Source organism: Hippopotamus amphibius, chromosome 11, assembly GCF_030028045.1.
Source record: "Hippopotamus amphibius kiboko isolate mHipAmp2 chromosome 11, mHipAmp2.hap2, whole genome shotgun sequence".
Classification (NCBI taxonomy): Eukaryota; Metazoa; Chordata; class Mammalia; order Artiodactyla; family Hippopotamidae; genus Hippopotamus; species Hippopotamus amphibius.
This window is the reverse complement of record NC_080196.1, coordinates 35,645,172-35,658,098: the sequence shown is the minus strand read 5'-3', so window position 1 is coordinate 35,658,098 and position 12,927 is coordinate 35,645,172. Positions and strand designations below refer to the sequence as shown.

The 12,927-nt window shown below is 57.4% G+C and overlaps 2 protein-coding genes across 3 annotated transcripts in view; both read right to left on the bottom strand.

The window, feature by feature from the left end:
* TFEB (transcription factor EB) overlaps positions 1 to 2,051 on the bottom strand; it is a 45,343-nt gene extending 43,292 nt beyond the window's left edge. For both annotated transcript variants that reach the window (XM_057700252.1, XM_057700251.1), the window contains exon 1: positions 1,803 to 2,051. The gene's annotated coding sequence lies outside the window, so the exon portion shown is untranslated. The remainder of the gene's footprint in view (positions 1 to 1,802) is intronic.
* Positions 2,052 to 3,550: 1,499 nt separating this feature from the next.
* On the bottom strand, positions 3,551 to 12,689 carry PGC (progastricsin). Its single transcript, XM_057699764.1, has 9 exons — positions 12,595 to 12,689; positions 10,260 to 10,410; positions 9,733 to 9,850; positions 8,652 to 8,770; positions 7,411 to 7,610; positions 6,146 to 6,268; positions 5,434 to 5,581; positions 4,589 to 4,687; positions 3,551 to 3,849 (listed from the first exon to the last, which is right to left on the bottom strand). Exons 1-9 carry the CDS (start codon positions 12,651 to 12,653, stop codon positions 3,694 to 3,696), a joined length of 1,173 nt encoding a protein of 390 aa, XP_057555747.1. The 5' UTR covers positions 12,654 to 12,689; the 3' UTR covers positions 3,551 to 3,693.
* Between the last annotated feature and the right edge of the window lie 238 nt (positions 12,690 to 12,927).

Sequence of the window (12,927 nt, the reverse complement as noted above, 5' to 3'; positions counted from 1 at the left end):
ATGGTACAAGCACACCTCTGACTAACAAGCAGGGCTCCCAAGGCAGCCGGCCCTCCCCCCTCCTGCCACTTCTGGCCTGCCTTTGACTCTTGCTTGCTGTCTCTCTCAGACGGTGATCTCCCTGAGGGCAGGGCCTGGGGGCCGTCTCTCAGGCTGGGATGAGTGAAGGTTCAGAGCGAACAAGCCAAGGAACCAAGAACTGCGATCTGATCTGCGGGCACCCACATCTGGCAGCCCTGGAGAACACCAGAAACCCGCCCCCTCCCCTCCCCTCCCCTCCACCCTCAGTTGCCCAAGAGTGCCTGCAGGGTCTTGGGCGGTGGAATCTCAGCCAGCAGGGTCCTGAGTCCACATCCCAGAAGTGAGATGCCCCCTTGTCCCTGGCCTTGTCCCCTTGCCTGCTCGACTAAGCACCCCTCACTTAGGGTGGGGGGCGGGAGCTGGGCCGCAGTTAACTGACACTTCCCCAGAGAACACTAAGCCAAAGCGCTAAAGTTTAGTCCAGAAACTGTTCGCGCAGAACCATCCCCCAGAACAGACCGGCGGGAGGACGACGGCAGGAGTGAAAGGGGCATCGGAGGAGCCCGCGGTGAGGGGCTGGCCCGCAGCGAGAAGGAGGTCTGCTCGCGCAGACGAGCCCCGCCCCGGGCGCCCTCTCCCCCTCCTTCCCTTCCTCCCCATGGGCGCGGGGCTGGGGCGCGCCAGGCGGCTGCGGCGCGAACCTGCTCGCGCAACCCTGAGCAGCTCGGGGCAGCCTTGCGTGAAGCCAGAACGCCGGGCTGGAGGGGGCCGCGGGGCGGGGCGGGGGGGGGGGGGGCCGAGCTGACATCAGCCTGCTCCCTTCGAGGAGGCGAGCGCACTCTCTGCGGCCGAATCGGGGTACCCGGAGGAGGGGAGAAGGAGCACTGACTTGGGGGCCGACAGCCCGGGGCTGGGCGGTGCGGACTCAGGAAAACTGGAGAAGGGGGCGTTGTTTTCCGGGATTCGGGACCGAGACGCAGGCGGATACTCGAGGGGCGAGCGGATGGTGGGAAGCTCCAGGGAAGGCAGAAAGGGGGGCGTGCGGTGGGTGAGCTCTAGCGTTTGGGTTCCCTAAGGTCGTGGAATTATGCAAGGGGGAGAAAAAGACTGCGCTCAAGGATACTGGGGGACGCGGGCAGGGGCGACTTCAAGAGACCGAGGGGGAGGAAGGGACGGGAAGGGAGGGAGGGATGGTACTTCCACCCCACCCCACCTCCAGCAGCCCGGCCCCCGGGGCGTGGCGCCGCTCCGGCCCTCCCACTCCCCGGGACCATCCAGGCAGGGCCTGGCCGCGCCGGACTCGGCCCCCGCACACCGCCCCTACCTCCGGCTCCCTCCCCCGTGCCACCCGCCCCTGCCGCGTCCGGTGGAGAAGAAGTGGGCGCAGGGCCCACACGCCCTCAAACTTCTTGCAAGTTCACTCCCACGCCTCCCGCTCCTTCGACTCCCAGCTCCCGGGCCGGGAAGGCCCATGCCCGCCACGGCCCCTCCCGCCTGGTTACATAAGGTCGCATAGAAGCCGCCCCCCGGCCCGGGCCTGAAGGGAGGGGCTGGAGGGGCTCCCAAGCTCCGCGGGCAGCGCCGCCCCGGCCATGCGCCAGGCGTCCCGGGCTAGATGGACAGCGGGGCGGGTGGCAGCGCGGCGCACACGGTCTGGCTCCCCTTTCCAGCCGACACCTCCACCCACCCACCTGTCTCCGGGACCCACGGGATCGGAGCAGGGGAGCCTGGGTCGGGGGTTCCGGGCCCTCCGCGCACCCCTTGCCCCCCGGCCCGCTCACCTAGCTATGAAGGTCAATCCGTCCGCCGCCTGCGCCCGGCGGCTCCGGCAACTTGTCCCAAGTTCAGGTGTCCGGCCTGAGAGCTGCGCCGGCCGCCCCCTCCCAGGTTCCTCCGGCTCCTGCCACCAAGGAGGCCCGCCCCCGTCCGCCCTTCCCTCTGCCGTCGGCGCCGCCGCCGCTCCCTACGTCCACCCGGCGGCCGCCGCCTCCGCTGTCACCGAGCCCCGCGCCGGGCGCCGGGGCTCCTGCTGTCACTCCGCACCCACTTCCCGTCGCGCCCGGCAGAGGGCAGCACCCTACCCCGCGGCCCCGCCCCGCCCGGCCACGCCCCGCCCCGCCCCGCGCCGGCCTGCCGCGAAGCCTGCTGGGAAGCGTAGTCCTCCCTGAGGCTCCGCTAGGCACGCCGGGATTTGTAGTCCGGTTATGTGGGCTCAGGCCTGTATAGGGACTTGGCCTTTAATTTGGAAACTTTGTTCCACTTCGTTTCTACCCCTTTTTGCAAGTTTTCCCTGTTCAGTAAGTGATGTCCCGAACCACACATCACCACAATACACCCTATGGCCTATCTGATCCCAAGGAGAGGCCTGCACTGGGCTGTCTTTCCTGGAGCCTAGGAAAGATGTAGGGTCCCAGATGGTGTGCTGTTGCCATAGAAACCCCTCTGTGCCAAATCTCAGTTTCCATCCTGGTTTGGAGTGGGGTACCAGACCTGGATCTTGAGAATAAAGGACAAGGCTGGTCAGCATGGTGAAGGAAATGTGACTATAAAATAGAGCCCACCTCCCCTGCAATTATGAGTGCTCCATCTATATGTACCCCCGCCAAACCTAGACCTCATTAGCCCGAGCTTGCAGGTATCCCTCCACCGCCATGTTACTGGACAGAAATTTCCTGACCTTTTTCGTGTTCCCTTACCCTGCTGGAAGTTACAGGGTGCTGAGCTGTCAATGTCTGCCCTCTCCTTCTCCTCCTCCTCCTCCCCTTCCCCATACTTTTTACCCCCCACCCCCTCCCAGTTTCTGGGTCTTTTGCTAGGTGGGTCCTATGGAGACCTCTTGCTCAGTTGGTTAACAAATGGGCTTGCTTTTCATGTGATTCAAGTAGCTATCCCTCTTGTCCATGGTTGCGAGCCAGCCCTTCTATAAAGACAAGCCCTGGGACACAGGGGTCTGAGTGAAAATACGATCAGCTTAACCCGGCCCAGATCTTCTGGAGCCCTCCGGGAACCTATTAAATTCTAGTGGCATCAGGAGATCTCTCCCTAAAGGACCCATGACTGTTACGAGTGTGCACTGGCATCCGGCCTTCCTCTGAAAACTACTCAGGCAAACTTGATAACACATAAGGAGGAGGAGGCCTGGGTTTAGGATACCCCTAGTCACACTGCTAGTGCATGTGTGCAGGGTAACCCTGGTGGTAATTTAGTAAATTAGATCAGCAGAGCATTTTGGATTGTCAATTACAAAAGAATGTCCTGCTTCCATGCCACTACCACTGTCTTCCCTCTCCAGAAAGAAGCTGTGAACAGACTCCAAGATTTGCGGGGTACAGGGCCCACCCCCAATCCTTACTACCTTGTGCCCTGTTTCTCTTAGAATCTCAGCGACCCACTGCAAACCTCCTAGAAACTCAAGGGGAACATGGTTCAGCAGAGGCACATGTGCCCCTGCCTCTCATTGTCCCCATTCCCTGAGGCCAGGGGCTGCCTTACAGGCCACAACTGCCCTCTAGAAACAACAGGCTGGCTGACATGGAGAAGAATGATTTATTGTTAGAGAAAGTCCAGAGTCCAGAGAAGGGAGGCTAAATGCAGAGAGGAAGCACAGAGAGAACCCCTGATAGCATGGGGGACCCAGAGGGAGAAGGGAGCCCAGGCGTCCAGGCTCTGAGCCTAGGCGGCAGTGGCAAAGCCCACCCTGTTGTTGCCCAAGTCATAGACGGAATAGTAGGACCTAAGGAAGACGTCCCCGAGGATCCACAGAGGCTGGCCGTTCTGGGAGGGCAAGTAGGTGTCCTCAACCCCCACGATGCAGTAGCCGTCGTCATTCTACACAACACAGAAGGGCAACTCTCATTCATCCACTTTCGTGGGGACGGGGCACTGCTCAGCCCAGAGCCCCAGGCCGGCAGCACAGATGCAGAAATGGGCGAATTTCTGCCCTTGAGAGCTCACAGGCCAACTGAGCCACCAGAGCCAGAGCTGGACTGGTGGGGGATTTTGGCATGGCTGAGTGCCGGCTGCAACGGCCCTCCTTCTGCAGGTCTCCTTGACTCGCTCCTGCTCCCGATTTGGAGCAGGTCAGCCTGGTGGTAAAGCCTTGGAGCCAGACCAACTTGGGTTCAAACCTTAGCTTCACCCTGACTAGCTCTGTAGCCTTGGGCCAGTTACTTAACCTCTCTGAACCTCTAAGTTTTTACTTGTAAAATAGAAATTAGTATCTCGCTCATTGAATGTTGTGACACGTAATTGGGATATTGTAGACAAAGAGCTTCACTCAGTGGCTGACCCTCGTAAGTGATCGACAAAGAGCCCAGTGCCTCTCCCCCCTAATTAATAATAATCATTAATAATAGATGACACTCTGCTCTTCCACAACCTCGTTCCAGAGACGGGGGTTTGGAATCAATGAGTGGGGAAAAGAAATCAGTGCCGCAAGGCATCAGGAAATGGCACGAGGTAAGGAGACCGAGAGTTTCTGGCTCCCCACCACTTCCTCTCACACCCCACCTCCATCCCCCACCCCTCACCTCCACCGCTGGCTCAGCCTGCAGGGACCAGGACTTACATTGAGGATGTAGGAGTCAGGTGGCAGCGGGAACTGCACACCACTGATGATGAAGGTGAGGGTAGGTAGGCTCTGGATGTTGTTACAGTCCACGAGAAACTGCAGAGAGGAACAGGGCCCGGGTTGCCTCATCTCCTCAGTGAAGGGACCTGCCAACCCCATCACCTCCGCCCCTCGGGTCCTGGGCCTGAGCCCCAACCTTGCTTTTGGACTGGAGGCTGCAGCATCAATACACGAAGACCCTGGTACAGAGGGTGGGATCTGGGGGGACCTGAGCATCTTTCGCACCCCCAAAACATGACTCTTGCCTGAATTTTCCCCATGAGAGATTAAATCTATGCCCCTTCTCTGCAAGTGTCCTTTTAAAACACACAGGTCTATAGAAAGCGTAGCCCATCAGCCCACCAGAGTTAGTGGGAATGCGTTAATTAGGCAAACCCTTTGGTGGGCTTAGGAGGGGGCAGCGATCAGGGAGCATGGCCCTGTGGAGTGAGGGAGCTGTGGATGGAAGGGTTATCCCTTGTCACTCATGAGCTTGGCCCTACATTCTAGTTATTTCGCTCTTACTGCAAAGCTCGGCAGGTGTTTAACCTGTTTCCTCTAAGGGGCTGAAGCTCAGAGGACATTCTGCCTCATAGTGACCTGCCCACACCCCTTCAGCTCAGCGGGCCCCCCCTGAATTAGCCTTCGGGCCCCCGTCATCCCAGGGCCCCCACCTCCAGTGCCTGGGGGCAGCGAGAAGCATGGAGGCCAAGAATCAGGCTATTCCTGTGTTCCCAGGAAAGACCATAAATGCCCCCTGGCTGGCCTCTCCCAGGGAAGGGGCACACCTCCACCACACGCACCTGTCCGTACTGGTCCTCCTTGGCCCCTGTGGCCTGCAGGAGGGAGCTCAGGAACTTCTGGGGCACAGTGAGCAGAGAGGTGCCGGTGTCCACGATGGCCTGGCAGCCCTGGGAGCACCAGCCTGTGGCATGGTCACCAATGAGGAACCTGAACGGTGAGGAGATGGCTGGCCTCAGCACCTCCCAGCTCAGGGCAGCTAGGGGATGAGCTGCAGTCGCAGAAGCTAGATGCATCTCAAGAAGATAAGGATGCTGCAGAGGTCAATCCAAGCATCCCCCTGCCTCATACCAGACTCTGTGAAGGCCACCTAAATGGCCATGGAATCTCTTTCTAAAAAGTTCCAAGGATGGTTCTAGAAACACTGAAGGCCAGGGCTACAGATTCATTGTAAGTCCCTTGAGCAAAGTAGTCCCTCCCCCCCACACACCCCCGTTTTCTAACCTCTGAGCCCCTAGGGTTGGATCACAGGGTCCAAAATGTCTGGGATCCCAAGTCCTGCCCCTTCGTATGCTGTCAACACCCCACCGGCCTTCTCCAGGCCGACCTGGGCCTTTAAACCCTGGCCGAGGGCGGCTGTGGCCCTGCAGCCGTGGGCCCCTGGGGTCCTCTGTCCCCACCGCCCAGCAGCACCCGAATGTGTGTGTGAGCCATGAAGTGCCTCAGAGCCTGCTCCCAGCAAGTGCCCGCGCCCAGGGCCCGCTGCAGACTCACTCCTCCATGCCGATCTGCCAGTACAGCGCCTGGGTGACGGGGGCCCAGTAGATCTGCCCCGTGTACAGGCTGCTGTCCACACCCCCAAAGATGACGGCTCCCCCGTCCTGAGAGCCCTGCTGGCTGCCGGACATAAAGCAAAAGGTGAGTTAGGGAGTGGCTGTGGAAAAGGCAGGAAAGCAGAGGTCCTGCCCTGGCTCCAGACGGGGGCTCCCCGAGGGCGGGGCCGTGTCTCCCCTCAGACGGGGGCTCCCCGAGGGAAGAGGTTGTGTCCCCCCACCTCTGACTGGGGCTCAGAATTCCCAGTGTCTCCGGCACCCAGACGCTGCTGCCCCACCAAGTACTGCCTCTGGGGAAGCCTCTGGTCGTCCGGCCCCGCCGCCCTGCCCCACACCGCCTTCTCCTCTCCCTTTCACTTTGTGCTGCTGGTGGAGCGTGTCCACGGAAGCCTGACCCGGGCCCAGCTTGTTATGTTTCTGCTGGGATCGGAGGGAGGTAGGGCCCGGGTGGAGGGGCGGGCAGGGCCTCCCCTGTTAGACAGTAGACGAACCTGAGTGTGGAACTGGGCAGAGCTCCTATAGGCTAAACTCAGAGTACTTATAAACAGAGGTCAGCAACCTTAGTAACAGGATAATATTGTTGAAATATTCAAATGACTAAGCCCCAGAGAGTAGATGCTGACTCTCTAGAAGGTGGTTGTCTAATTCCGGCGAGGAAAGAAGGAAAGTCCATCCCAGGCCACACACACCCCCGCTCCTGCCCACCACCTGACTCCAGGGCTCATCCACATAAACAACTGCATTTGCTCGTGTTTGTGGTAGAATAACGGCTTATTAGGAGTTCATGGTGGACCTAGACCAGAAGACTCCAGGATCTGGCTAGAACAATAGATTAAAGGCGATGAAGCAATAGATTATACACAAAAGAGGTGTCCAGGTAGAAAATATATGGTCAGAAGGAAATGAGCGAACTGGGGCTCTGGGCAGGAGGTAAGTCCAAGAGGTACGGAGAAGCAGCAGCCGTGCTCAAAGCGCAGTTCAGCCAGAGGAAGGAGAGAATCTGTCCTGGCCAAGAAATGTAAAGAAGAGGCCTAGTGGTCTGGGGACAGACACAGGGGTTGGGGAGGACGAGTCAGAAGCCCAGGAGGAAAAGCCCTGCTGAATGCCTGCTGGGCGGCCTCCAAACCCCAAAGTGCTAAACCTCAGCCATCCAGGGCCGCGACAGGGAGTGGGCTGGGAGCTGGGGACCACCAGGTGGTTCCTTACCTGCCAAGGTAGAAGCTGAAGACCGGGCTGGTGAGGGCGCCCTCCTGCAGCAAGCCCTGCATGGCGGTGGTGGCCCCTCCCATGGACAGGGCAGGGTAGGCCATGCCCATGATGCCATCGAACTTCGCATAGAGGAAATTGGTACCTGGCTCGTTCTCACTCAGGCCGAACTCCTGGTTGGGGACCTCGATGCCCTGGACCTGGAGGGCACACAGAGGATGGGAAGTGATAAATGTAACTTCACCCACCTCCCCAGGCTCCCCCTCCTCAGACCCCTCGAGGGTTTGTTCTTCATTCCTCCTTTGCTTCTGCGTCTTCTCTTCTTGACAGGTTTGCAGAAGCCTCTTTCTGTTCCAAGAAGCCACCCCGGACTGCTGCAGCATCTCCCACCCCAGCCTTCTTCCTGAGGCTTTAAGCTCCTTAAGGGAAAGGACCAGGTCATCCCAATCATTGTGGTGTCCTCGGTGCCTGGCACACGATGGCCCGCAGTGAGGGTCTGATGAATGAATAGATGAGCCTTTTTTTTTTAAGACTCTATTTTTTTTAATTTATTCATTTATTTTATTTCTTTATTGGCTGTGTTGGGTTTTTGTTGCTGCACACGGGCTTTCTCTAGTTGCAGAGAGCAGGGGCTACTCTTCATTGTGGTGTGCGGGCTCCTCATTGTAGTGGCTTCTCCTGTTGCAGAGCACGGGCTCTAGGCACGTGGGCTTCAATAGTTGCGGCACACAGGCTCGATAGTTGTGGCTCATGGGCTCTAGAGCACAGGCTCAACAGCTGTGGCACAGGGGCTTAGTTGCTCCGAGGCATGTGGAATCTTCCCAGAGCAGAGCGCGAACCCGTGTCCCCTGCATTGGCAGGCGGGTTCTTAACCACTGCCCCACCTAGGAAGTCCAGGTGAGCCTTTTTAAAAATTCTCCCAAAAAAAAAAAAAAAATTCTCCCAGCCATGCCTTGTGGCATGCGGGATCTTAGTTTCTCAACTAGGGATCAAACCCATGCTCCCTGCAGTGGAAGCAGAGAGTCTTAACCAGTGGGCCACCAGCGAAGTCCCTGGATGAGCCTTTATTGTACTGATTTTCTGGCCTGTACGGTAGAGCTAGGTGTTTCCCATATTTTTCAGGGCCTCCATCTAAGTCTCTGCATCAGACTCTGAGAACTGTGAGGTTAGAATCCAGCTCACAGCCCCAGACTACCTTTCCTACATCCAGGGCGTGGGCGGCCGCTGACAGCATCACTCACCGTCAGAGTGTCGTAGCCAAAGAAGCCGGTGAGGCTGCCGCTGCCATACTGCAGGGAGAAGGTCTGCCCATTGGTGGAGTAGGTGGAGGACAGGCTGGGGTTGAAGCGGGTGTGGCTGGCTGCAGGGGAGGGAAAATTTGGGAAGCCGGGCTGGCCCACTCTCAGGCCTGCAGGGCTGCCCACCTGTCTCCCAGCCTGTGCTCACATCCAGGGGCCTCAGCATCCCCCACCCCTCCAGCCATCGAGTCAGGTGGCGGCCAGCTGACATTACTGGCATTAGAAGACCCACAAGAACTGGCCAGCCTTGACCCCAAAGCCCCCCCCCCCCCCCCAACCTACAGAATCTTGAAATATCCTAGGATGGTGTCCTCCCTGTGGGCAGGTTGTATAGAATCTACCTCTACCTCCCTGGCCCCCAGCAGATCTTCTGACACACAGTGAGTGCCAAGAAATGACTCATCAGATAAAGGAGTGAATGAACCTCCAGGGCATCCGTGCATTCCCTGACCCTCAGCTCACCCCAAGGAGAAGCTGGCCACACAAGGATCCTGAGATAGCCGAGGATGGGGCCAATGAGGGACCTTCCGGACTAGAGGTGTCAAGACCCAAACCTCAAGGCTTTGGCAGGGGAAGCCAAGGCAGCCCTAGAAAGTGAACATCTCCTGTCTCCAAATACAAGTATAGGAGGACCACATCTATATCCTTCTCCTGTGTTCTTTGGAGATACGCAGTAAGAACTTAGTAGATCGTGGGGTGGAGTAGCATAGAAAGAGTGTTGTAGAGTGGATTGGGATGGAATAGTGTGGCCCAGAGTGAGCAGAATGGAGTGGAGAAGGCTGGGTTGGGCTGCCGTAGGTGAAGGAATACGTATTGGTGAGCAGGGAAAGCAGAGGGGCCACCCAGCTCTGTGGCCAGCTTCTTCCCTCCGGCTTGGGGATGTGCCATGTGACCCTGGACAAGTCCCTGGTCTTTCCAGGACTGAAGCTCCCCCCAGTAATCTTTACCAAGTGTGGCCCTTCCCCAGAGGGGGTTCAGTGCCCTGCCCTACCCGCCCACCTCCCCTGCCCATCCCAGCACTCACTGCAGGACTGGCTCTGGCAGTAGACAGAGGGCACCCACAGGTTGGAGGAGCCCGTGTCAAAGAGGACCAGGAAGTTCTGTGGTGGGGTCCCGATGCTGATCTCACCAAAGTAGGCAGCCTGGGTGGGGGGTGGGGGGCGTGGAGCAGGCTGTTAGCTCTGGAGGGGTCCAGGCAGCATCAGCCCCAGCCTCCTGCAGAGGCAGAGCTGCAGGGACAGGCCCGCAGCCCGCACCAGAAGCAGGGCCTGACCCTGCCCTCCACACTTGCCCGAAACCCGCAGACCCTCCGTCCAAGCCCACCCGGGGCAGCTGCAAAGGTCTCTGTGGACTCAGCTGCCAGGTCAGCAGGGGCCCCTGCGTGCTCTGCCCGGCAGTGAGGTCCCTGGGCTGGCAGGTCTGAGAGACGGGGGCAGGCCCCGGGGCCTGGGTGGCACGGTGCAGAAGGGAAGGCGCAGCTCACAGCCCAGGCCCGACTCTTGGCCTTTGGCAGCAGGGAGAGGGGGCGCCCCGGGGAGGGTCAGGACTCACGTCCATGTAGTCCATGGGCTCGGAGGCCACGCTGCAGTCACTAAAGCGGTACTTCTGGACAGGGTCATACTTGTGGGTCCTCAGGAAGTCCTCCAGTATGCCCTTCTCCTTCATGGTCTCACGGATGGACTTTAATTTCTTCAGAGGGATTCTGCAGAAGGACTGCGGTCAAGGCAGGGCCTCCCTCTTTCCCATAGCACCTCTAATATCCCAAGCTCTCTCTCTCTCCATCTCTGTGTGCCTCAGCCTACAGGCCATTCCGTCCCCCTGTGTCTGCGGCTTGCACGTGTCTTGTGTCTCCCTCTTTCTCCATCTCTGTCTCAACCTCTGGCTCTCTCTGGCTCTTTCTCCCTCTGCCTGTCTCCCATTTTCTCCCTTTCTCTTTCTCTTTCTTTCAAAACTCTTGTCAGGACTTGCTCTGAGATTGGAAAACAACTGCCTTCACCCATGCATGCCCCCACCCCATCCCATGGGTCTTCATCCCACCCTGGTCCTCCACTCTCAAATATCCCATAAACTCTTTCCCAGGAAGGGGAGAGGAACTTCAGACATTAACCTTTGCAGGATTTGTGCATTTTTGTTTTGCTTTTGGTTTTGTTTTTCGGCCGTGCCGTGTGGCTTGCGGGACCTTAGTTCCCTGACCAGGGATTGAACCTGTGCCCTTGGTAGTGAAAGCATGGAGTCCTTAACCACTGGACTGCCAGGGAATTCCCAATTTGTGCTTTTTTTTTTTTTTTTCCCGTATTCCCTCCCTCCCTCGACTCCCCCCCACCCTCCTTCGAGTCCCCCCCATCCTCCCCCTCCCAGTCCTCTAAGGCATCTTCCATCCTCGAGTTGAACACCCTTTGTTATATAACAACTTCCCACTGGCTATCTATTTTACAGTTGGTAGTATATATATGTCTGTGCTACTCTCTCGCTTCGTCTCATCTTAAAAAGGTTTCAGAGGGACTTCCCTGGCTGTCCAGTGGTTAAGACTCTGCGCTTCCAATGCTACGGGCGTGGGTTTGATCTCTGATCAGGGAACTAAGATCCCACATGCAGCGCAGTGCAGTAAACTAGAATAGGATAGAGGAAAGTAGAATAGAATAGAAAGAATAGAAGAGAAAATAAAATAATTTCAGAGATGGCAAAGTTCACTCCAAAGAGAGTCCTCTAGTGCAGTAGTCCTCAGGCATCTGGTGCCAGCTGGATGTGACAGAGCACGGGCCCAGGGGAACAGCACTAGACTGGGGACTCAGAAGACAGGGGCCTAGTTCTGCCCTTGCTGCCTGTCTGGCCTGGATCAGTCGTGCTCCTCTGGGGATGCAGGGACAGTGGGGAGGTTGGCCTGAGTGGTCCGGAGCCCAAATCAGCTCTGGAGCTGGATCTTCTGACTTATGGGTTTCTGTCCATGTCCTGCCAGACCTGCTTGCTGCCAGAGACCTAGGGGTCTTGCAGGTCCACCAGGCCTTGCTCCAGGCTCCAGAATTCCTGTTTTTTTCACTTCTTTCCCCATCTCTTCCCCATTCCCTCAAGACCCTGCATTCTTCAGAAATTCTCTGCTAAACCCATTCACCTTGAGCTGTGAAGGCTGATGGCTGCTTCATGCCACTGCAGAATTTGCATATTCAAAGAAGTTTCTAAGAGGAACCACCTCTTCGCCAAAAAATCACTCTGTGGTGGTAGAATAGCAGGCAGTGTGGCAGGCCAGGAGTCCTCCTGACGTCCTGTGAGCCATGCCACCTCGTCCCCTTTCCCCTGACTCCTCAGCGTATAAAGCTTACATGACTGGTATTTCTGCTTAGATGATTCTGACATCTGCCAAATAAATTGGGGGCCTTAAGGAAACTTCTAGCAAACATCTCCCTATCTAGAAATAATTGTACCAGCCATTCAGGGTCTGCTTGGGTGGTAGTCCCCTCTACTCTCTCTGTTTCTGGTCCACCTCTTCTCATCAGTGGCAGAAGGGATGGTGCTTCTCCCTTTGACTGGAAGTTTCCTGAAGGCAGAGGGCATATCTCCTCCCACTGCTGAGTCCTGTCCTACACCGACTCAGGGAGCCTTCCCTGCCTCTAGCAGAAATCCCAGAGCAGAAGCAGATTATCCAGAGAGCTTCCTTGTCCCTTCTAACATGTGAGGACAGCAGAAAGACTGGGGTGTGTGAACTAGCAAGCAGATTCTCGGCAGACACCAAATCTACAAGCCCCTTCATCATGGACTTCCCGGACCCTAGAACTTTGAGAAGCAAATTTCTGTTGTTTATAAGCCATGAAGTCTATGATAGTTTATTTAAAAAAAAAAGAAAAGAAAAGCTGCCCGGGCTCCTACCCTAGCAGCCAGGCCCCAGACTCACTTGATCACTGTCGCCTCCAAAATCTGGAGGCAGACCAAGGCCACCACCATCCACTTCATGATGCCGATTCCCAGCTGGCTGCAGCAGACAAGTGACTCTGAATTGTGCCGTTGCAGTGGAGTGAAAGCCAGAACACTCCTTCCTCCTTTATACCCCGAGGACCCAGCCCAATCCCTACCTCCCGGCCCTATGCAAGCATGACCTCAATCCCGGGCGTACCCTGGGCTCCACGTATCAGTTGTTTCTGTGTGTTTTCTCTTGTGAGGGTGGCTGCAAAGGAGTTTTCATCTTATCGATTTTTCAGGTCAAGCAGTGGAGGCCAGGAGGTGCGAG